Source organism: Dictyostelium purpureum (assembly GCF_000190715.1).
Source record: "Dictyostelium purpureum unplaced genomic scaffold DICPUscaffold_278, whole genome shotgun sequence".
NCBI classification, from domain to species: domain Eukaryota; phylum Evosea; class Eumycetozoa; order Dictyosteliales; family Dictyosteliaceae; genus Dictyostelium; species Dictyostelium purpureum.
Window position 1 is genome coordinate 22,345 of NW_003519614.1, and position 21,973 is coordinate 44,317.

At 22.9% G+C, this 21,973-nt stretch overlaps 11 protein-coding genes across 11 annotated transcripts; 5 read left to right on the forward strand and 6 right to left on the reverse strand.

The window, feature by feature from the left end:
* Positions 1-682: 682 nt before the first annotated feature.
* Positions 683-1,594, forward strand: DICPUDRAFT_7463 (uncharacterized protein; the record flags this gene model as incomplete). The annotated part of the gene is made up of 1 exon (XM_003291414.1): positions 683-1,594. A coding segment is annotated over one exon (912 nt), but the record flags the coding sequence as incomplete, so codon positions are not given.
* A 408-nt stretch (positions 1,595-2,002) lies between these two features.
* DICPUDRAFT_156071 (uncharacterized protein) lies at positions 2,003-3,215 on the reverse strand (the record flags this gene model as incomplete). Its single annotated transcript, XM_003291423.1, has 3 exons — positions 2,003-2,030; positions 2,091-2,392; positions 2,619-3,215. 3 exons carry the CDS (start codon positions 3,213-3,215, stop codon positions 2,003-2,005), a joined length of 927 nt encoding a protein of 308 aa, XP_003291471.1.
* A 154-nt stretch (positions 3,216-3,369) lies between these two features.
* Positions 3,370-3,683, forward strand: DICPUDRAFT_156072 (uncharacterized protein; the record flags this gene model as incomplete). The annotated part of the gene is made up of 2 exons (XM_003291415.1): positions 3,370-3,555; positions 3,642-3,683. 2 exons carry the CDS (start codon positions 3,370-3,372, stop codon positions 3,681-3,683), a joined length of 228 nt encoding a protein of 75 aa, XP_003291463.1.
* A 124-nt stretch (positions 3,684-3,807) lies between these two features.
* On the reverse strand, positions 3,808-5,241 carry DICPUDRAFT_92677 (uncharacterized protein). Its single transcript, XM_003291424.1, has 4 exons — positions 5,119-5,241; positions 4,984-5,050; positions 4,537-4,918; positions 3,808-4,465 (listed from the first exon to the last, which is right to left on the reverse strand). Exons 1-4 carry the CDS (start codon positions 5,198-5,200, stop codon positions 3,848-3,850), a joined length of 1,149 nt encoding a protein of 382 aa, XP_003291472.1. The 5' UTR covers positions 5,201-5,241; the 3' UTR covers positions 3,808-3,847.
* Positions 5,242-5,716: 475 nt separating this feature from the next.
* On the forward strand, positions 5,717-6,178 carry DICPUDRAFT_24641 (uncharacterized protein; the record flags this gene model as incomplete). The annotated part of the gene is made up of 2 exons (XM_003291416.1): positions 5,717-5,920; positions 5,987-6,178. Coding segments are annotated over 2 exons (396 nt in total), but the record flags the coding sequence as incomplete, so codon positions are not given.
* A 1,063-nt stretch (positions 6,179-7,241) lies between these two features.
* On the reverse strand, positions 7,242-8,404 carry DICPUDRAFT_49836 (urate oxidase). Its single transcript, XM_003291425.1, has 2 exons — positions 7,589-8,404; positions 7,242-7,517 (listed from the first exon to the last, which is right to left on the reverse strand). Exons 1-2 carry the CDS (start codon positions 8,298-8,300, stop codon positions 7,366-7,368), a joined length of 864 nt encoding a protein of 287 aa, XP_003291473.1. The 5' UTR covers positions 8,301-8,404; the 3' UTR covers positions 7,242-7,365.
* A 1,656-nt stretch (positions 8,405-10,060) lies between these two features.
* On the forward strand, positions 10,061-12,251 carry DICPUDRAFT_92678 (uncharacterized protein). The gene is made up of 4 exons (XM_003291417.1): positions 10,061-10,526; positions 10,606-10,813; positions 10,903-11,136; positions 11,216-12,251. The coding sequence occupies exons 1-4, from the start codon at positions 10,441-10,443 to the stop codon at positions 12,101-12,103; spliced, it is 1,416 nt and encodes a 471-aa protein (XP_003291465.1). The 5' UTR covers positions 10,061-10,440; the 3' UTR covers positions 12,104-12,251.
* Positions 12,252-12,265: 14 nt separating this feature from the next.
* On the reverse strand, positions 12,266-13,782 carry DICPUDRAFT_156077 (uncharacterized protein; the record flags this gene model as incomplete). Its single annotated transcript, XM_003291426.1, has 2 exons — positions 12,266-13,238; positions 13,286-13,782. 2 exons carry the CDS (start codon positions 13,780-13,782, stop codon positions 12,266-12,268), a joined length of 1,470 nt encoding a protein of 489 aa, XP_003291474.1.
* A 352-nt stretch (positions 13,783-14,134) lies between these two features.
* On the forward strand, positions 14,135-15,157 carry DICPUDRAFT_156078 (uncharacterized protein; the record flags this gene model as incomplete). Its single annotated transcript, XM_003291418.1, has 1 exon — positions 14,135-15,157. One exon carries the CDS (start codon positions 14,135-14,137, stop codon positions 15,155-15,157), a length of 1,023 nt encoding a protein of 340 aa, XP_003291466.1.
* Positions 15,158-15,388: 231 nt separating this feature from the next.
* DICPUDRAFT_156079 (uncharacterized protein) lies at positions 15,389-16,418 on the reverse strand (the record flags this gene model as incomplete). The annotated part of the gene is made up of 3 exons (XM_003291427.1): positions 15,389-15,851; positions 15,920-16,176; positions 16,242-16,418. The coding sequence occupies 3 exons, from the start codon at positions 16,416-16,418 to the stop codon at positions 15,389-15,391; spliced, it is 897 nt and encodes a 298-aa protein (XP_003291475.1).
* A 3,531-nt stretch (positions 16,419-19,949) lies between these two features.
* On the reverse strand, positions 19,950-21,973 carry DICPUDRAFT_99031 (uncharacterized protein). Its single transcript, XM_003291428.1, has 4 exons — positions 21,091-21,973; positions 20,655-21,029; positions 20,412-20,585; positions 19,950-20,349 (listed from the first exon to the last, which is right to left on the reverse strand). Exons 1-4 carry the CDS (start codon positions 21,790-21,792, stop codon positions 20,044-20,046), a joined length of 1,557 nt encoding a protein of 518 aa, XP_003291476.1. The 5' UTR covers positions 21,793-21,973; the 3' UTR covers positions 19,950-20,043.

Sequence of the window (21,973 nt, forward strand, 5' to 3'; positions counted from 1 at the left end):
AATCCAAAAAAAAAAGATTTTGGTAAAAAAGTGATTGAATTATCAATGATAAAATAATATCTTGAATTTTTATTACACCACAATGATATAAGTTTTGAAAATAATATAATTAAAAAAGAACTGTATAAATATAAATATAAATATAGATATTATATCATAAATATCTTTTTTTCTAAAAATATTAATAAAGAAATCAGTTTTTAATACAATTTTTAATTTCATCGTTTTCGTTTTTTTTTTTTTTTTTTAAAATTTTATTTTTTTTAAAATTTATTTTTTATTTTTTTTAACACTTTTTTTATTTTTTTTCTCATTTTTATTTTGGACACCAATCCTATTTATACAACAACAATAAATTGTAAAGAAAAAAAAAATAAGAGAAAAAAAAGAAATTATAACAATTTTTTCTTTAATTTCTTTGTTTTTATTTTCTTTATTAATAAATATCAAAATCATCACATAAATTTTTTTAAATTTAAATTAGATCTTAGCTTATAGTTTTTTATAAGATTCTAAATAAAGGCGAAAAAACTACCATAATTTTAGTAATAATTATAATAATAATAATAATAGCAATAATATATAAAACACATAAATAATTAAATAATAAAAAATGGGTATTAAATCAATTTGGGAATCAAACTTTTTTAAAGGTGGATTTAAATTAGTCGATAAAAGACTAGTTAAAAAAAGAATGACGGGTTTAGCACTTGGTCAATTATTATCAGTAATGATTGCAGGTACAGCTATTTTCAGTCAATTGTTGGTTGTGCATTATGGTGTTAACATTCCAACATCTCAAAGTCTTTTAAACTATCTTTTACTTTGTGTCTATTTAATTGTTTTAGCAAAAAGAGGCGTACTTTGGGAAACTATCAAAACAAAGAGTATATACTTTGCTCCGTTAGCTTTAGTCGATATGGAAGCAAACTATATCGTTGTTAAAGCCTACCAATATACAACTATAACAAGTGTTATGCTTTTAGATTGCTTCACCATTCCATGTGTAGTGGTATTATCAAGAATTTTCTTAAAGACTAGATTTACTTTTGTTCATATATCCGCTGTCGTTTTAGCTATTGCTGGTATGGTCATACTTGTAGTCTCTGATCTTCTTCAAGGTGAATCTGCTAATGGTGGTAGCAATCCTTTATTGGGCGACTTTTTAAGTTTAGCTTCCTCAGTCTGTTATGCCATATCTAATGTAGGTCAAGAAGCTACTGTAAAAAAGTTTGACCGTATTTCTTATCTCGCTATGATTGGGTTATATGGCTCCATTTTCTGTGGTATTCAAATGGCAATTTTAGAAAGAAATGAATTGGCAACCATGCATTGGAATGGTGAAATCGTTGGCTATATTGTTGGTTTTGCAGTTTGTCTTTTCATTATGTATTCGTTTGCACCAATGATGATGGAAATTGCCGGTGCCACCGTTATGAACCTTTCATTATTAACATCAGATATCTTTGGTATTATTGCTGCCATCTTTTTATTTGACAGAAGTTTATCTTGGTTATATTTCTTATCATTCTTTGTAATTTGCTCAGCTCTGGTAATATACAATCTTGCATCTCCTCATGCCAAAGATTCCGAAATTCAAAATCTTTTGAATAATAATCAAAGTACAAATAATACCACAACTTTACCAACAAGCGAATCTTCAAATACTCTATTAGAAACTCCAGGTAATGATGCTTTTGATCCAAATAATATTCTAAATAGCACAAACAGTAGCAGCAATAACAGTATAGATATTATTGGTGAAAAAGAATTCGAATCAGAACCATCACACACTTTAGATATTCAAGTTTCAGAAGAGTATGATATTAGTGACAATAAAAAATCATTTAAAGAAATCGATATCGAAAAATAAACATAAATAAAAATGAATTAATATAAATATTTTATAAAATTTATAAAATATTAACAATTTAATAATTGATATTTATCACCATTATAATAGTAGAAACACACTTTTTTTTTTATTTTTTTTTATTTATTTTTAAAAAGCTATTTTAATATGTGGAGGGCTTTATTATATTAAATCTAAACATTTATTTTTAAAATTATTAAGAATTTGATCAATATACGGTATTATATCTGAATATTCTTGTATATAGTCGTGATTGTCTTGAATGAAGCCTGTCAATGTAGTTTTTAAAAAAGTTTGTTTATATTGACTAAGAACCTTTGAGACATTGGAATATGGCGTATTTACACTGCTATTGCAACCACTTGATTTAGTTTTAGACTTCATAATGTCGCTAATTATTTTTCTACATTGTAAATCAAATTGGTGTATAATATTATTTTTGGTAATATTTCTTTCTTTTTCTTTTGATAGTAGAAAAACCATTTCATCTTGATCGCTGTGGTAGTTAATATTTTTAAACTCATTATATTTGAAAATTAAATTATTTACTATTTCATTACTATGTGAAAAGATTAAATTTTTAATTAATACAATATAATATTGATAATAAATAAAAACATACTGCTTACATTTCATTTAAATTTAAAACATCAATAAATATAGTATTATCCTGTTCCCACCTATATTTATCAACATTTGGAGGCTCTATAATTTCATTCATTTTTTTTATTATTTCATTATTTACATTATTATGATTTTGATTATTTATAGTTCTATTATTATTATTTTCGATTGATTTATATATATCTTTTTTAAAATAAATTTGACAATATTTAACATTTTGGAAACTATTTGAAAGTTGATAGTATTTATATCTCATACTTTTATAATACATATTATCATCCAATATTATTAAATTTATTATAGTTTTACTTTTATTTATATTATCTATACTATTGTTATTATTATTATCTATATTATTACTTAATTTATATGACTTAATTGGTAATATTTGATTTAATAAAATAAGTTTATTATTTTTATTATTTATAATATTTAATATTTGACTATAAACTTCTAATCTTGTAGGTTTCCAATTTTCTAAAGAGTTATTATTATCTATTTTTTTACATATTAATTTAAATATTTCATCATATTCTAAATGATATATATTAATTTGTTGGTCTATATTTGATGTTAAATTATTATTATCGATTAAATTTATTTTATTACTATATAGATATTCTATTAGAGTTTTGGAAAATGTGGTTTTACCACATGCTGGTAATCCAATTAAAATTAATAATAAATTAACTATTTGTTCATTATCATTTATATTCATTTTAAAAAAAAAAAAAAATAAAAAAAAAAAATAAATCAAAAAATAAATTGTTTTTTTTTATTTTTTTTATTTTTTTTTTTTAATTTTTTTTTAAATTTTTTTTTTTCTCATTTTATTTTTTTCACATTTGTATAATACATAATCAATAATCAAAATGCCAGGTTTTGAAATTAAAGACCCATATACAGGTATTCAAGTACCATATAAGTTACAAAAAGTAGCCTACTACAGAGAAAATTTTCAAGTTTTCTTTAAATGGACACCAAAGATTATTGGTACTTTAGCAATCGTTGTTGGTGTTATTCCATTAACTTGGACTTATTTAGTTAAACAACAACAAGTAATTATCCACATTATATACTAAAACCACGATTCATTAAGCCACAATTTAAACTTATTACTAACACCCCATTATTACCATAACAGGATCAAGAAGTTGTTGTTAATCGTAAACCAAGAAAACTTTAAATAAATATATATACAGCAAATTATAAATATAAAAACAAACAGGATAGAAGAGAAAAGATCTATCTTTTTCCGAAAAAAATAAATAAAATTACAAAAAAACAAGTTTTAAAAAATTACACAGATTATATCATTTTATAAATATATTTTTTTATTTATTTATTTAATTATTTATTTAACAGTTTAACTTCAAATATTATATCTAAATCCCTTAAAGAAAGTTGAATTAAATCTGGATTACTTATTTGACCAGGATTTTCTTGAATAAATTGTACAATAAAATTTGAAAATTCTTTGAAATCGCTGTGGATTTGATCCCACTGAATTGGCTTTGGTAAAGGGCTTTCAGTATTATCTTCTAATTCTATTGCGGTGACGATTGCAGATTGATATAATTGAGTGCATAATAAAACAAATAATTCATGATTACCGACTGGTTCTTGTAAATCTAAATCCATTGAATATATAGATTTGGTTGATTCTACTGATAAGTTTAAATCACTCTCTGTGGACCCACCTGATAACTTGTTCTTTCTCATATTCTTTTTAGATAGCTTCGTGAGCCATGGTGCCAAGTCTTCGATTAATGGGTTATTATTTTTTTTATTTCTTATGTGTGATGGGTAAATATCTTCTATAAACTCTGTGACCAATGCATTTTTTATTTTTCCTGCTGGTAGTAGTTGACAAAATAATAACTTTCTATTATAATTCGATATTTCTTTAAATCCTGAACAAATAATTGGTAAAGTATTTATGGTCGCAAATTTACTATTTTTATAAATCTAAAATAAAATTAATTAGAGAAAAAGATTAATATAAAATATAATATAAAAATAGAAGCTTATATATTTACATTTAATAAAAATTCTAATAATTCTTTAAAAGTTTCTAAATCGCAAACCTGCATTAAACTCATAACTTCTTTGATTAATGCAGATTTAAGATTAAAATTTGGGTCAACATTTTGGAGAATGGTGGAATAGGATGAAACAAAATATGACAATAATAATTTTGAACTTAAAAATTTAAATAATGTTTCTTTTGGATAACCTACGTCTTTATCACCTAAATGATACCTTAATGATACTATTGTTTTTATAAATAATTCGTCTGTTAACCCAAAATAATATTGATTATCTTTGAATACGTTTAAAACTTCCATGATTTGAAATGTTACTGCTTCGTCCCCACCTCTTTTTGATTTTAATGTTTCTAATAAAGTTGTTAAAATAGTTCTATTAAGTAGTATATTTTATTAATATTTATTTTTAATAAGTGAATCTGAATAATGAATATTTACTCTGGAGGATAATATCCTTTATTTGATAAATATGTTAACATTTGTTGGGCATGTACAAGTTGAAAATCTAAAAAATAAATATTCTGATTGTTAGATTAATGAAAAAATAATAAAAAAAAGATTTATTTTAATTACCTTCGTCATCATTTAAAAGGGATGAAATTGTATTGGTTAAACCAACCGAAAATTCACCTCTTATCATTTCTCCTTTTGTCATAGTATAATAAACGAATAATAAATAATTATTTTTAATAATATATTGAATTTTAAAAAAAAAATATTTTTTGAATTTTTATAAAAAATTTATGGAGGTATTTTTTAACTTTTTTTTTTTTATTTTTTTTTATTTTTAATTTTTTTAAAATATTTATATATTTGTTATTTTTATCTAGAATTTAAATAAAAAGAGTAGAGGGGATTTTCTAAAAGGAGAGGCTTTATATTAGTACCAACCCCCCCCCCACTTTTATTTTGATAGTATTATCCCTTTTTTTTTTTTTTTTTTTTTTTTTTTATTAAATATTATCTTAATATAATAAACCAAAAAGAAAAAACTAATAATTTTTTTTTTTTTTTTTTTTTTTTATACAATTATTTTAAAAAAAAACAACAATACATTGGTTTAAAATATTAAAATGGAAAGATCATTTTTTAGGGTATCATCATATTTATTAATAATATCATTAATCAATAAATATCCAATATTAATAACAATTTTATAAACAATATATAGGGTACATCTGCAGAACAAGATGATAGGTTTCAAGATAAAAACAAAAAACTTTTAAAGACTATGAAGTTTCCTTCGATTTATAAAAACAAAGTAGATCTTTCAAAAGTGCATTTACCATCTTTAAAAAAATGGATAACCAAAGAAGTTGAAGAAAATTTAGGTTATGACGAAATAACATCAGATTATATTTATAATTTATTAGCTGTAATTATCATAAAACTATTGATCCAGTAAAATCAAATAAGTTATTAATTTAATTTTTTTATTTAGGAATCAAATACACCAAACCCAAAAGAAATTCAAATTAGTATAACAGGATTTTTAGAACAAGAAACCCCACCATTTATGGAAAAACTTTGGAAACTTTTATTATCAGCCCAAAATGCAATCGGTGGTATACCTGAAGAACTTTTAAAAGATGCTCAAATAGCATCACTTAAATCCAAAGAAGAGGAAGAAAGGGTTAAACAAGCAATTGATAGAACCAAAAATAAAATTCAACAATCCAATAATTTTAATAATAAGAACAATGGCCACCAATCATATGGTTTACAACAACAACAACAACAACAACAACAAAGAAAACAAATCTTTACAAATGAACCACCATCCAATGATCCATCACCAGATGAGCAACCTATTGAAAATGTTGATCCAAGTTTAGATTTAAAGAGCTCCAGAAAAAATAGAGTTGACTACAAAGAAAAAGATAAAGAACTAGAAGAAAAAGACAGAGACAGAGATAGGGATCGTGATAGAGATAGAGAAAGAGATAGAGACTATAGAAGCCGTGATAGAGACTATAGGGATAGGGATAGGGATAGGGATAGAGACTATAGAGATAGGGATAGAGATAGAGATAGGAATAGAGACAGGGATAGAGATAGAGATTATTATAGTAGAAGCCGTGATCATGATAGAAATAGGGATAGGGATTATAGCAGCAGAGGTCGTGATAGAGATTACTACAGTAGTTCAAATAGCAGAAGAGATAGAGACTATAGGGATCGTGATAGAGATTATTATAGTAGCAGCTCAAGCAGAAGAGAAAGGGACAGGGACTATAGAAGTAGTAGAGACCACAGAGACCGTAGTAAAAGTAGAGATAGCAGAAGCAAAGAACGTAGTAGAAGTAGAAGCAAAGAGCGTGTATCCAGCAAAGATAGAACTAGTAGTGCAAGTCCAGAAAGAACTACAGTTAAAAGTAATTTTAGCGAATATGATCAACCATACAAACCAGCCAATGATAGTGATTCAAACTCTAAAAGGAAAAGCATATCCCCAGAAAGAAAAGATAGAGATAATTTAACAAAAAAGAAAAGATATTATAGTGATGAAGAAGAAAACTAAACAACTGATAACTATAATAATAATAATATAAACAATAATAATAATAAAGATAAAAATAAAATTTATTAATTTATAAAATATAAATAAAATTATTTTTAATAAAAATAAAATTTACAAATTTATAAAAAATAAAAATCTATATGAAAATTTTTATCCTAATTTTTTTTTTTTTTTAGATTTTAAACATTTATTTTATTAATATGCTTTTAATTTTTATTTACTATGAATACATAATTATTGTTTTATTTATTTATTAATTTTTTTTTTTTATAAAATTATTTTTATCTAAAAAAACAATTTTATAATCTTGCGTGAACTCTTTTAATGGTACCTTCAATTAAACCTGATGGTTCTTCGACTGGTTGGAAAACAACATTCTTATTTTCAATATTTAATCTTGAGAAGTCGAAACCAAAAGCATGTTTATTTGGTAATGATAAATGAACTTGTTCTATAAAAAAAAAAAAATTAGAATGAATGAATAATGGATTAAGAAACTTTAGATAATATTATAATATTTACCGATGGCTGAGCATTTACCGATGGCATCTTTAGCAATTAAAAATAAGGTTTCTTGAACTGATTTTGAATAGGTATTGGCAAAGATATCAAATACAGATTGTTTGAGAGTTTCATAAGCTTTGGTGTAGTCGACATCTAAAGTATTATAGGTCCAGTTTGAAGTAACAACAGTGGCAAAAACTCTGTCTTTAGTTTCTTTGAGGGAGGTGTATTTGTCACGATGGAAACCTTCAAAACCGGACTGGGTAGTTTTCATGATAAGGACATCATCAATACCGGAAACGACAACTGGGGATTTACCTCTGGTTGAAGTGACGACAGCGGTATGAACTTCTCTATCACGAGTGAATGAATGGCCGTGTGGTTTACCATTTGATGTAACGATACGGTGCCACATATTTTCCTTCATGCTAACCTCGACACCACTGACCCATGAATATGTATTGATAAAATGACGACCTAAAATGATACCAAATTCTTCTAAGCTCTTGAATTCTTCTTTTTGGGCAATAACATAAACAGTGTTCTTCATAGTATCGGTAGCAACAACTTTACTATTATCTCCGGTTAAATAAGTTTCTTGGAATTCGTCACCTCTTAATAAAACACGACAATCGAAATCGAAAATTTTGTGATGGTCATTTGGTCCCTTGAAAACTCTTAAAACACGAACTCTTGCTTTACCATATCTGTTGTCAATTAAAGTGGCCATTTTATTATCTTTAGAATTTATTAATTATTTATTTTTGGAAAAAAAAAAAAAAAATGAAAAATTTTGTTTATAAGAAAAAACTATATATTATTAATATTATTTTTAATATGATGTTGTTAACTTGTGATTTAATGAAAAAAAACAATATAATGGAAAAAAAAAAAAAATAGTGGTTTATAAATTTCAATTTTTAAATAAAAAAATAAAAAAAAAAAAATAAATTAAAAAAAAAAGATTTTTTTGGGGTTTTTAATATCTGATTATATGATAATCATATTACTGAAATTTATTAATACAGGGTTTAAAATGATTTGGAACAAATTCCGTTGAGTTTTTCTCCATTTAATTTAATTTTTTTTTTTTTTCTTAATTTTAATATTTAAATAAGAAAAAAAAAGTGGTATTTGAATTTTCAATTTAGATTATTATATGAATAAAGAATTATTATATTTCAAATTTTTCCAACTTTTCGAATTATTTTTAACTATTTGAAAAAAATAAATTATGCAATTATTATAATTGGTAATAAAATTTTTTTCTTTTTTTTTTAATTTTTTTTTTTTAATATTTTCATTTTGGTTGTTGCTATTATTACCATTCCTTGATTCTGATTATTATAATAATGAAAAAAAAGGAGGATATTTATGAAAAAAAAAAAAAATTGAAAAAAAATTAAAAAAAAAAAAAAATAGGAAAAAGATATACAAATAATGATGAAATTTATTTATTTTGGGAACTGAACAAATAAATGATAAACAATTTTTCTATGATTAGATAAAATCCTTTGTTTTTTTATTTTTTTATTTTTTTATTTTTATTTTTATTTTTTTTTTGTGTGTGTTTTTATTGTTTTTTTTATTGTTTTTTTATTTTAATAAAATCAAAAAAAAAATTATAAAAAAAAAAAAATTAAAAAAAAATTTTTAAAAAAAAAACTTTTTTTTTTATTTTTTTTTTTTTTATTTTTTTTTTTTATATATATAATCTTTTGTAATATTAGTAGTTTATATTTTTGTGTTATATTTATAACTTTTTATACATTAACCAAAAACAACGCAGAAATATAACAAAAACCAATTTAAATATTCATCTTAAAAAAAAAAAGATTAGTATGTAGTACAAAAAAAAAAAACTTTATCATGTTAAATTTTTATCACACAACAAATTTTTATATACAAAATTTTAACTTTGTTTAATTTGACAAAGAGGTAAAAAATAATAGTTAAAAACAATAATAAAAATAATAATTAATAAAAATAATAACCCATTTTATTATAATAGTTTCTTTTAATATGGAGATAATGAAAAATTATTACTCTTTTTTTTTTTTTATTTTTTTATTTTTTTTTTTTTCATATCACCACACAAAAAAGACACACTTTTAACACATAAATTACATCAAAACTATACTTAAAATATACTATAATCATATAACTAAAAATATAATAACAATTAAAATAATATATATATTTGTGACCAACATCATTAATGGTGATTTATACATTATTAATTTTAAACACAACAAAACCCTAGTGTTAACTGTGTTTAATAACCCCATACTAGACATAAAAAAAAAAAAAAAAAAAAAAAGCACACACACAAAGTTGTGAGCGATAAAATAATTTAAATAATTAGTTATTTAAATTAGACCATAATATTGTGTGTTTGTGTGTTTTCTTTATTTATTTTCAGTTGGTTAATTTTTTATTTTATTTTATTTTTATTTTATTATTTAATTTATTTAAACTCTTCTATTGTGTAAAATATTTTTTATATATATAAAATATATATAACTTTATGTAATAATATATCTTTAGAGTTTTTTTACTCTTAATTAAAATAATTTATATTTTTTAAATTGTATTTGTTTTTATTTTACAGCATTTTTTTATAACATCAAATAATTTGTTTTCTTTATTATTGTTTTTTTCTTTTTTAATTAATTAATATATTTATTTATTTATTTATTTAAAATTAATTTACAATCAAAAATTAATACTTACTATTTTTTAAATTCAAAATAAATCAAAATTTTTAAAAAAATTCTCATTCAAAATCATCAATCCATTATAAAAATAGATCAGAAAGAAGATTATCAATATTGTTATTATAATAAAAAGTTAATTAGAAAATAGAAAAGATGGCAAGCAAAAAAGGAGATCCAGAAGAATTATATATTAAACAAGAAAAAATTGGTAAAGGTTCATTTGGTGAAGTTTTTAAAGGGTAATTACATTTAGCTTTTTTTTTTTAAAGATTATCACAGAATGGAAAATTAATATATTTTATATTTATTATTTTAAAGTATCAATAAAAAGACAAATGAAACAATTGCAATTAAAATAATTGATCTCGAAGATGCAGAGGATGAAATTGAAGATATTCAACAAGAAATTAATGTACTCTCACAATGTGAAAGTGCTTTTGTTACAAAATATTATGGTTCATTCTTAAAAGGTTCAAAATTATGGATTATTATGGAATTTCTTGCTGGTGGTTCAGTTTTAGATTTAGTATGTTTTTTTAAAAAAAATAGAAATTATTAGAATACACAGTTCAATTAATTTATAGGTATTAACCATATTTATTTTATTAATTATAGATGAAACCAGCCCCATTCGATGAAAGTTATATTGCAATTATTTTAAGAGAATTATTAAAAGGTTTAGAATATTTACATTCAGAGGGTAAAATTCACAGAGATATTAAAGCAGCAAATATTTTATTATCAGCAAATGGTGATGTTAAATTAGCAGATTTTGGTGTTAGTGGTCAATTAACTGATCAAATGACTAAAAGAAATACTTTTGTTGGTACACCATTTTGGATGGCTCCAGTAAGTGTTCACCATTTATATTTAAAACAGATTTTTAATATTTCCCTAACTTTTTTATTTTTTTTATTTTTTTTTATAGGAAGTTATTAAACAAACTGGTTATGATTCAAAAGCAGATATATGGTCAATGGGTATTACAGCTTTAGAAATGGCTAAAGGTGAACCACCAAGAGCTGATTTACATCCAATGAGAGCATTATTTTTAATTCCAAAAGATCCACCACCAACTCTTGAAGGCAATTTTTCAAAGACATTTAAAGAATTTTGTGCTCTCTGTTTAAATAAAGATCCAAATCAAAGACCAACTGCCAAAGAACTCTTAAAACATAAATTCATCAAATCCGCCAAAAAGACAAGTGGTTTAACTGATCTCATCGACAGAAGAGAAAAATGGTTACAATTAAATGGTAATAATTTAGATGAGGATAACGAAGATGGAGATAGAGAAAATAGAGGTGGCGACGAAGATGATGGTTGGGATTTCCCAACTATCAAACAAAAATCACCAGCTGCCCCAGTTAAACCAGCAACTGTACCAGCTGCTGCTTCAAATCCAGTTAAAGCTGCTGAACCACAACCATCAACACCTGTAAAAGAATCTGTAACAACAACTCAACAAACAACTGTATCTGTAACATCAACACCTGTAGAAACTAAACAAAGAACAACTTCAAATGGTTCATCAACTCCAGTTAAACAACCATCAGCAGCTGCTCCATCTACTACTACCGCTGTCCCATCATCAAATAACGCTGTGGCCAATAACGCTGCTGGTCAAGCCCCAAGAGCTTCCGCACTTACTTCTGTTATCTATCCTGTATTATCAAAATTACTTAAAAATACATCTGATGAAAATGTTATCAATGCTTTAGCTCAACTTAAAATGGCATTTGATAATGCCGAAAAAGCAAAACCTGGTATTACTCATAGTTTAATCGCCCAAATTATTGAAACTCTTAAAAGATAATTTTATATAATAATAATTATAATAATAAATAAATAAATAAATACATAAATATTAAAATAAACAAATAATTTAAAAAAAAAGGTAATAAATAATTTTTATTAATAATAATACTAATAATAAAAATATAAAACTTTTAATATATTTTCATAAAACAGTATAGTTTTATTTTTTTAATTGTTCATTTAAGAAATTTTCGTAATCTTCATCTTCGTCGATATTATCAAAATCTTCTTTTATGTTTTTTGTGTCATTAAATTCTTTATTCTTTCCATGTAACACAACATTGCCATATTGATCGATAATATCTAAATGTTCTTTTTTCATTTGTTTTGATGATTCATTCTTTTCTTTTTTATGTAAAAGTTCTTCTAATTGTTCTTGATAGTTGTCTAAATCTCTAATATCTTTTTGTTTAATATCTTTATCAATTTCTTCTTCTATTTGTAAATCCTCTAAATCAATTTCTTCTTGGGTTAATCTTGGTTTCTTTTCTTTTGGTGGTTTGGCATTTTCTTTAGAAATAATATCATTTTCATCTCTTTCTTCTTCCTCTTCTTGTTTGTCTTGTTCTTTTAATTGTTCTTCTAATTGTTGTTGTTGTTTTAATAATTCAATTTTTTCTTTTCTTTCATTAATTTTTTGTAATCTAAATTCTTGTCTCTTTTTAGTTCTTTCAATTCTGTCTTTTAATTCTGTTGCTTTTTCCTCTAATTTCTTTTCTTTTCTTAGTGATTTACCTTCATTTAAAAATTCAAATATATCAATTTCTTTCTTGTTTGGGAAGTCACAGTAACGGTTTGTTAAATCTACAAACTGATCTACACTAATATTTTGAGGTCTTGTTTTTGGATCTATAATACCTTCTAATAAAGCATCAGCACCATTACCTAAATTTTTTATAACATTCGATACAGTCTTTCTTCTATGCGCAAATAATTCTCTGCATACAAACTCAAAGTATTGATGATTCTTTAGGGGTTCTTTACCAAGTGGATTAATTCTTGGTTCAATTTCAACAACGGCAGCATCAACTTTGGGTGGTGGAACAAATGCTTTACCTGGTAATTGATATGTAATTCTTGGTATAGCTGATTGTTGAACCATTACCGATAAACGAGAGTAATCGGCTGTTCCACTCTTGCACAAATTCTATCGGCTAATTCTTTTTGAAACATTAAATACATTGGCACACGACCAAAACTATATAGACCTTCACGAGGTGAAATTTGACGTATCCATTTTAGCATTAAATGTGTACCAACATTAAATGGTAAGTTACCAATGATTTTAACTTTAGATTTCTCTTCCCATGGTGCGAACTCTGCTCCATTTTCAAATAAAATTTTTGCTTCGTCTACTTCTAACATATTTGCCATAATTAATTTCATTCTTCCTTCGCTTGCATCTTCTAACATTTTTAATGCTGGATAAAAACGTGGATCCATTTCCACTGCGATGACTTTTTTAGCTTCGCTTGTTAATAATGACCTTGTTAAACCACCTGGACCTGCACCTACCTCTATAACTGTACAATCTTTAAACCCACCCGATGTTTTACAAATTTTATCTGTTATATTTTTATCTATTAAAAAATTTTGTGATAATTGTTGTTTTGCACTTAACCCAAAAGTTCTAATAATCTCTTGTAGGGTTGGCATTGGCGGTAATTTATTTGACATTTTATTATTATGGTTATATATAAATATACGATTATGCTAATTATTAATAAAACAAAAAAAAAAAAAATGAAAAAAAAATGTAAAATAAAAATAAAAAAAAAAAAAAATTAAAAAAAAAAAAAAAAAAAATTATTTAAAGCATTTTTTTTTATATTTATATAATTTTACAATTAAACTAATAAAACAAATAAAATAATAATTTTAAGAAATTGTGTACCTAGCAAAATATCTTTCAAAGAAATCTTTAATTAATTTTTTTTTTTTTAAATTTAAAATTATTTTTTTTTAAAATTATTTTTTAAATAATTTTTTTTTTAAATTTTATTTTATTTAAATATAATGTTGTAATAATATGGAATCTTTATTTATAGATAACAATAAAAATAGTAGTACTATAAGTACTAACAATAATAATAGCACTATAAATAATAACAATAGAAATAATAATAATATTGATATTAATATTATAGATAGTACTGTTAATAATAATCAGATATCGCCAAAACTAGAAATATTATTTTATAAATGTTGGCACAATATAATTATTAGGAATAATATATTTAGTGAACAAACAAAATTAAAAAAAATTTATTTATTTAGTAGCTCAAAGAGGTTTTCATTCAATGCAAATACCCTATTAACATTCAAATATAGAGAATATTTAAAAACAATTCATTTAGCATCATCTAGCTATGAATATGACCCATTCGATTTAGATTTGGTAGAATATAAAAGTGGTAAAATTAGAGCTCCATTTATTAGATGTAATGATATAATACCACCAAACTACATACCAGAATCGGTAGACAAAGTAATTGTAGATTCAAATATAATAGAACCAAGATCACTTCCAGAAACCATTACCTCACTTATATTCAATTGCAAATGTAATATTAATGAAATGTATTTAATTCCCCAATCAGTAAAGACCTTGGAAATTAATTTCAAGATTACAGAGCCACTTAAAGATTTCACTCTACCAGAAGGATTAGAGACTTTAAAATTGGTATGGTTTAACCAACCATTACAGCCAAAGCAAATACCTGATAGTTTAAAGGAGCTTAGTTTGGGCGTAACATTCGATCAAATACTCAAACCAGGTACATTTGGTGACAACTCTCAATTAGAGTCACTAGAGTTTGGATATGATTTTAATAAGCCAATCTTGTTAAATGTTCTACCGAAAAATCTAAAGGTTCTCAAACTAGGTCAAAGTTTTAAGCAGATTATTAAACCAGGTGTTCTTCCGGATAGCCTTCGTTCTATAGTCTTCCGAAATCCAGACTATAACATCTATAATTTACCCAAGGCTTCCATACCATCCACTGTAGTTTTAATTCACCATGGCGGCGAAATGAAATCAAACCAATTATAATGTACAATAAATAGAAAAAAAACCAAGGAGTTTATATTAAGTTATTTAATTATATTTTTAAATAATATATTTAAATTAATGTTTTATTTAGACTATATGTTTTTTTTTTTTTATAATCATTTGATTATTTTATTAGTGTTATTATTTATAGTATTGTTTATTTTTTTTATTTTTTGTTTTTTAAGCTTAATTTGATGAATTAAAGTTTATATATTATTTATTATATTATTATTATTTTTTTGAAGCGCTTACAGTAAATATATTCATAGTAAAAACGAAACTTCCTTCTTCATCTTGTTTTTCTATAGTTTCTCTCCACAAGTTATATTCTTCTTCGGTAATTAGTTTTTGAGCACATGCCATTCTCCCTCTTTCTCCTAACCACACAAATTCATCAGCAACTGCCAAAGAATCAGTATATAAACATTGGGCAAATACTTCTATATTTTCTAAATTTTGATTTCTAGCCATTTTACCTCTAAGATGAAGACCTATACTTGGATGCTGGTTAAAAATAACTTCATTCACTATTTTTTTATTAATTTCTTCTATAGATTTAGGTATTGATACAGTGCTGCTTAACCAATCTACATCTGTAATTACAACCCTTCCACCACTCTTTATAACTCTAGTCATTTCATTTATTATATGATCAGGATTATAAACATGTTGTAAAAGTCTTTCGCATCTAATTCTAAATTAAAAAATTAATTAGTGACTATTACAATGTAATTTTAATTGCAATATCGATTTAATACTTACGCATCAAAGTAATTACTTTCAATTGGGATACATGCGGCATCACCTAAAAATACTTGTACATTTGGTAGATGTTGCATTCTACTTCTAGCACATTCAACCATTTCTCTTGAGATATCCATTCCTATTACTTGACCATGTGATTCAACATATGATTCTAATCTTCCTAAATCTTTACCAGCACCGCATCCACAGTCCATTACTTTTTGACCTGGTTTTAGTTCTAATTGTCTTGTTGAGTATCTTGTATGTGCGATTATCTAAATTATTAAAAATGAAATAATTAATATCTTTTTTTTTTTTTAATATTTTGTTTTTAACTTACTTGATCATGTTTAGATGTTTCGTCGACATATTGTATAAATTTATTAGCACTTTCTGATTGATCTATTTTTTCCCAAGCCGAGTTTGAGGTTTTTGAACCACATTCGTTACTATTTATATTATTTATATTGCTATTGTTATTATTGTTGTTATATATATGTTCAGTTGAAACTTCCATTTTAATAACTATGTCTAATTAATATTTCAAAAATACTATTCCAAATTATTATTATAATTCTATTTATACAACTTTTTTTGTTTATTATTAAAAAGTGAAAAATCTAAAATATTGGTAAATTTTTTATTTTTTTTTTTATTTATATATAAAAAAAAGTTAGTATAATATCGATATAATTAATAAATAAATAAAAAAGATATTAAATAAATTTATGATTTTTGATTTATATTTATTTGGAGATTGATAAAATAACCACAAATTTTTATTTTTATATGTCATGATTATATCATATCGTTTTATTATTTATCATGATTAAAATAAAATTTATATTTTACCAAAATTTAAAATGTGGGTTTAAAATTTGTATTTTTACACACAATGATTCTAAAAAAAATGCGTGGATTTTTTAATTATTGTGGAAAAAACTAAAAAAAAAATCTTTTTTTTATATGATAAAAAAGAAATAAAAACAAATTTAGATTATTGAGAATTTGTTTTTACAATTATTATATTTAATTATAAATTAATACTGTTTTTATTCGAAAAAAGATATGGTTATTATATTAAAGGTTTTTTAATAAATACTTTATTAAAATTAGGTAGATTTTGTTTTTTTTTATTGGGAATACAAAAAATATATTTATTGTATTTAATAATATATCTATATAAATAAAACACTAGTTTTTAAGAATATAAACACAAAAATATACTAATACAAAATCTTTAAAAAAATATATTCTAAATTTTATTATGTGTAATGATATAACTATAAAAAAAAAAAAAAGAGAAAAAAACTTTATAAAACAATTACTTTTAGCAATGATAGTTTTAATACTTTATAATTTTTAAATTTTAGTATATATTATAAATAAAAAAATCTTATTGATTTGATTTAATAATGATTAAAAAACAATTGTTTTAAATTATTATTATTATTATTATTATTGTTTTTATTATTTTATTATTTTGATTACCACATTATAAAAATAATCAAATAAAATTTTAACAACAATTGAATAAAAACAATAGTATAAATTATTAATACAATATAAAATAAAGTTTATTTAATTTTATTTTATTTTATTTTATTTATTTTATTTTATTTTATTTTATTTTATTTTATTTTATTTTATTTTATTTTTATTTATTATAAATTTATATAATGGCAATAAATTAAAAAATAATAGTGATAAAAAACAATAAAAATTTTATTTTATAAAATCAATATTAAATATTACTATTTAAAATTTACTAATTATTTAAACGAATAGGAATCAAGATTATTAAATTTTAAAATTATATTATAACAGAGAGGGATGGTTTTTTTTATTTTTTTTTATAAAATAAAATTGTTTAAATTGTGTGTGTTTTACTGAAGGTTTAAATATATATGCATGGATGTGTGTGGGGAGTATAGTTGCATTAGAGAATTGGTATAAAATTGTGAGAGTAAAAATATTTATATTTATAAAAATATTTTGAGGATATGGTGTGTGTATTAAATATAAAAAAATTTTGAAAGGGGTGGGGGAATTATAAATTATATAAATATGTTAAAAAAAAAAACTGAAATTAAATATAGATTAAGCGAGAGAAAGAAAAGTAAATAATTATATAAAACTGGGTGTATATGAAAGATATAGGTGATTCTATCTAATTACCATACAATATATAGTGAAAAAATGGGGATATGGCACAGTTACACCACAAGTAAAATTATTGAAAAAAAAAAAACACGCCAACAATAGATAATATAATCAATATCACAATCGAGATATTTGGGTGTTTTTAATGATGAAAATGTCATGATGATTTTTTTATTAATAGTAAAAATTATATAAAATATTATTACTTTAGTTTGAATTGTTTAATACTATTGTTTATTATGATTATTATATTTATTATTTTAATTGTAAAAATATTTATTTAAAAAAACAAAGAGAAATACCCTAAATAGTATAAACTATAATTGTTTTTTGAAAGTGTATAAAAAATATGAAAAGGTATATATAAAAATGATATATCGTTTTTTTAATTTTTACTTTTATATTAATTTTTTTTTTTTTTTTGTTTATTGTGCCAGAATGGATGTTTATTTTTTTCTTATTTTTATAATTAAAATAAAAAGAAATAGATTTAAAGTATATTTAATGTAAGACTGAGTGTTTTGATGTGGGGATAATTTTATATTAAATGCTTTTTCTTTTATTCAACTATTTTAAAAATATTTATAATATGGTGTGTGAGTAGTGGTTATAGTTTTGTTGTTTTTGTTATTGTAGTTGTTGTGGTGTGTGGTGTGTCGTGGTGTGTGTGATAATTTAATAAAATTGTTAAAGTAGTTTTATTTTGGATTTTTATAACAAATAAATCATTTTAAAACATAGTTTTTTATTGCAATTGTTATTTTCTTTTTAGAGTGAAAATAAAAACTATCCTTACCTTTTTTATAATAATTTTTAATATGATATATTTCTTTTTTTTAATACAAAATTATTTTTTTCTTTTTATCCAAATTGGTAATTGTATTCTCTATTAATAGTTTTTTAAAAAGTTTTAATGATTATAATTTCCCAGTTTTCCAATATGGTTAGTTTATTTTATGATTTATTATGATTGATTGTTGATTCTTTATTATTTTTACAATAGTGTGATTTTTTTTTTTATTGTAATTATACAACAATAAAAAAAAAAATAAAAAGAAAAATAAAATATAGATAATTGTATTATTAACACAACACTATTAGAGTTTATTCCAATCAAAACTAAAAATAAAATAAAAAATGATTAAATAAAAAAATGAAAAATAAAAAAAAAAAAAAAAAAGAAATTAAATAAAAATAATATTATAATTATTATTATTATTTTATTATTAATACAATAACAATATTTTAAAATCAAATTGAAAAAGTTAAATATTATTTTATATTTATTAAATAATCAAATTTTTTATTGGTTTTTTTTAAAAAATTTAAAAATAATCTATTTACACCAAAAGATCAAAAATGTGGTTATTACACATTTAGATTTAAATGATGAAACTATTTTTTAGAATAATAAATATGAACAAAAGAAACTTAAATTTTTGAAAATTTCTATAATTCATTTATTTTGTTTATAAAGAAAAAAAAAATTTTATTATTGTTTTTTTTTTTATTAATATAAAACTCTATAAATTTTAAAAAACATTTTATATAATAATAATTTATCATTATATAAAATATATTTTTTTAAAAAAAATTATACCAACTGTCTCTCCCCTATATTGTTGTATAATATATTTTTTTTAAAATGATCTACAAATAATAAAACAATTCTGAATTTTTTAACTAATTTTAATCATCAATATTTTTTTATTAGCGCCAGGGGTATTATTATAATCTTTTTCTTAATATTAATATTATAGCATAAAACATTAATAATTTTATGGTATATTTTAATAATCATTTAAATTTATTAAAAAGTATAATTTAATAAAAAAAAAATAAAAAAAATATTAAGATAAAAAAACAAACTAAATGAAATTTCTTTAAAAAAAAACTATACATTTTATTTAAATGAATAATTAAATTAAAAAAAAAGAAAAAAAATAAAAAAAATAAAAAAGAAAAAAATATTAATATGGTTATTGTTGTGGTAAATGTTGTTGTAATTGTACTGTTTGTTGACTTTGGTGTTGTTGTTTAGAAAGAATTGGTGATTGAAGTTGAAGTTGTGGTGGGGTTTGGGTTAAATGTTGTTGAGATGGTTGCTGAGGTGTTTGAGATTGAATGATTGGGACTTTTAATGAAAGTACTCCATTAATATACATTTTTTCATATTTTAAAACATTACTATCATTAGGAAGATATGCTTCAATTTCGAAATTACCATATTTTTTTTTACCATTAGTTGCAAGTATTTTCACAGTTTCATCTGAGAATCTGGTACTCTATAATTTAAAAATTAGAATTTGGTATTACGAAATAATAAATTTAAAAGTTATATACTTACACCTATTATAATTTTATTGTTTGTTTCATCAGTTTTAATTGTAATGTTGTTTTCGATACCAGGTAAATCTAATTTTACCCAATAAAAATCATTACTTTGAGCTATTTCTCCATTTACCCATTCATAATTCGTCGATACAAAATATGCATTGGTTTCGTTTTTAACTTTATTTTTCTAAAATTATAAAAAAAAAAAATTTTAGGTATTCGAAAATTACAATATAAAAATATAAAACCTATATACCTTATGTTTCTTTGAGCCTGATTTAAATGGTGATGATAATGCATGTTTAAGAACGGGTGAATCGCCTCCACTTATATTATTTACTGTAAGTATACCACTATTATTATTGTTATTATTATTGCTATTGTTATTGGATGACGGTTGAGGTATTAGAGCAGAGGGTGTGGAACATGTTAATAATGGTGTAGTGTTAGGACTGGTAAGGTTGCTATTTGATTTCTTTTTTGTTTGTGATATTATATTATCCATTATTTTAATCCTATTTTCTTTGAAAATTGCAATCAATGTTTCTAATTCAGGCTCTGTCCAAAAAATTGATTTATTTATACAATATTCTGATAATAACTTTACATTTTCCGAATCAGTGTTTGGATCCTAAAGATAGGAAAAAAAATTAATATTTTTATTTTATAATTAAAAAAATATATATACATACAGGATTTACTAATTGAACATTTATATATGCTGGCTGGGTTCCTTCTTTTGTTGAATTTGGTTTTCTTTTTTTACCAGACTCAGTTGAGTCATCTTCATTCCCAGATGAAGAGGAATTACCACCATTTTTTTTTTCTAATTCTTTCATATCCTCTTCTATCCACTGGTTTATTTTACGACCCAAATGGTTATCTCTAAGATGGAATTTAGGTAATATCTTTGTGTAGTATAAAGACCACCATTTATCTTTAACCTCTTTATTCCCAGGTTTAATAACAAACCAAGATTTGTATGCCACTCTTGCAACCTCTTCTTTTTCTTTTAACCCAATTTTATCATCCAAACTACTACTTCCACCACTTGCACTATTATGTAAAATAATTGAATTTGAAGAGGATGAAGAGGATGAGGATGATCCAGATTGCTTTGATGATAAAACTAATGGGGATTGGCTTGATGTACCACCTGTACTACTATTTAAATTATTACTGCCATTACTTTTATTTAAACTTGATGGCGAAGAAATTGAGCATGAGTTAGTTGTTGTTGAAGATGAAATTGAAATACCCAATGTTGAAGAAACTGAATGAATATCCTCTTTAACATTTAATGGATTAAAGTTTGGTATCCCTAATTGATGTTGGCTCATATTTAAGAATGATGTGTTTGTATTATTTGATTGATAAACCATTGGTGATGACATTGATGAAGGTAATGAACTATCGCTAATACTGAGACTATTCTTTATTAGTGGCGATTGGTTATATATTGGCAAACTATTTGTTTTTGGTGAAGGTGTTTTTGGATTGTTTTTTATTGGTGAACTTTGAATATTATTTGATTGCTGATGATACTGTTGTGTTGTTTGTTGAATATTTGAATGT

Excerpts from the sequence above, each read along its gene's own strand:
- DICPUDRAFT_92678 (XM_003291417.1), top strand. The coding sequence starts at position 10,441 with ATGGCAAGCAAAAAAGGAGATCCAGAAGAATTATATATTAAACAAGAA. Across the intron at positions 10,814-10,902 it reads GTGGTTCAGTTTTAGATTTA|ATGAAACCAGCCCCATTCGA; the intron begins GTATGTTTTTTT and ends TATTAATTATAG. Across the intron at positions 11,137-11,215 it reads CACCATTTTGGATGGCTCCA|GAAGTTATTAAACAAACTGG; the intron begins GTAAGTGTTCAC and ends TTTTTTTTATAG.
- DICPUDRAFT_49836 (XM_003291425.1), bottom strand. The coding sequence starts at position 8,300 with ATGGCCACTTTAATTGACAACAGATATGGTAAAGCAAGAGTTCGTGTT. Across the intron at positions 7,518-7,588 it reads CGGTAAATGCTCAGCCATCG|AACAAGTTCATTTATCATTA; the intron begins GTAAATATTATA and ends TTTTTTTTATAG.
- DICPUDRAFT_92677 (XM_003291424.1), bottom strand. The coding sequence starts at position 5,200 with ATGACAAAAGGAGAAATGATAAGAGGTGAATTTTCGGTTGGTTTAACC. Across the intron at positions 4,919-4,983 it reads AAAGGATATTATCCTCCAGA|AACTATTTTAACAACTTTAT; the intron begins GTAAATATTCAT and ends ACTACTTAATAG. Across the intron at positions 4,466-4,536 it reads TATTAGAATTTTTATTAAAT|ATTTATAAAAATAGTAAATT; the intron begins GTAAATATATAA and ends ATTTTATTTTAG.
- DICPUDRAFT_99031 (XM_003291428.1), bottom strand. The coding sequence starts at position 21,792 with ATGTCATCACCAATGGTTTATCAATCAAATAATACAAACACATCATTC. Across the intron at positions 21,030-21,090 it reads ATGTTCAATTAGTAAATCCT|GATCCAAACACTGATTCGGA; the intron begins GTATGTATATAT and ends TCCTATCTTTAG. Across the intron at positions 20,350-20,411 it reads ACAATAAAATTATAATAGGT|AGTACCAGATTCTCAGATGA; the intron begins GTAAGTATATAA and ends TTTAAATTATAG.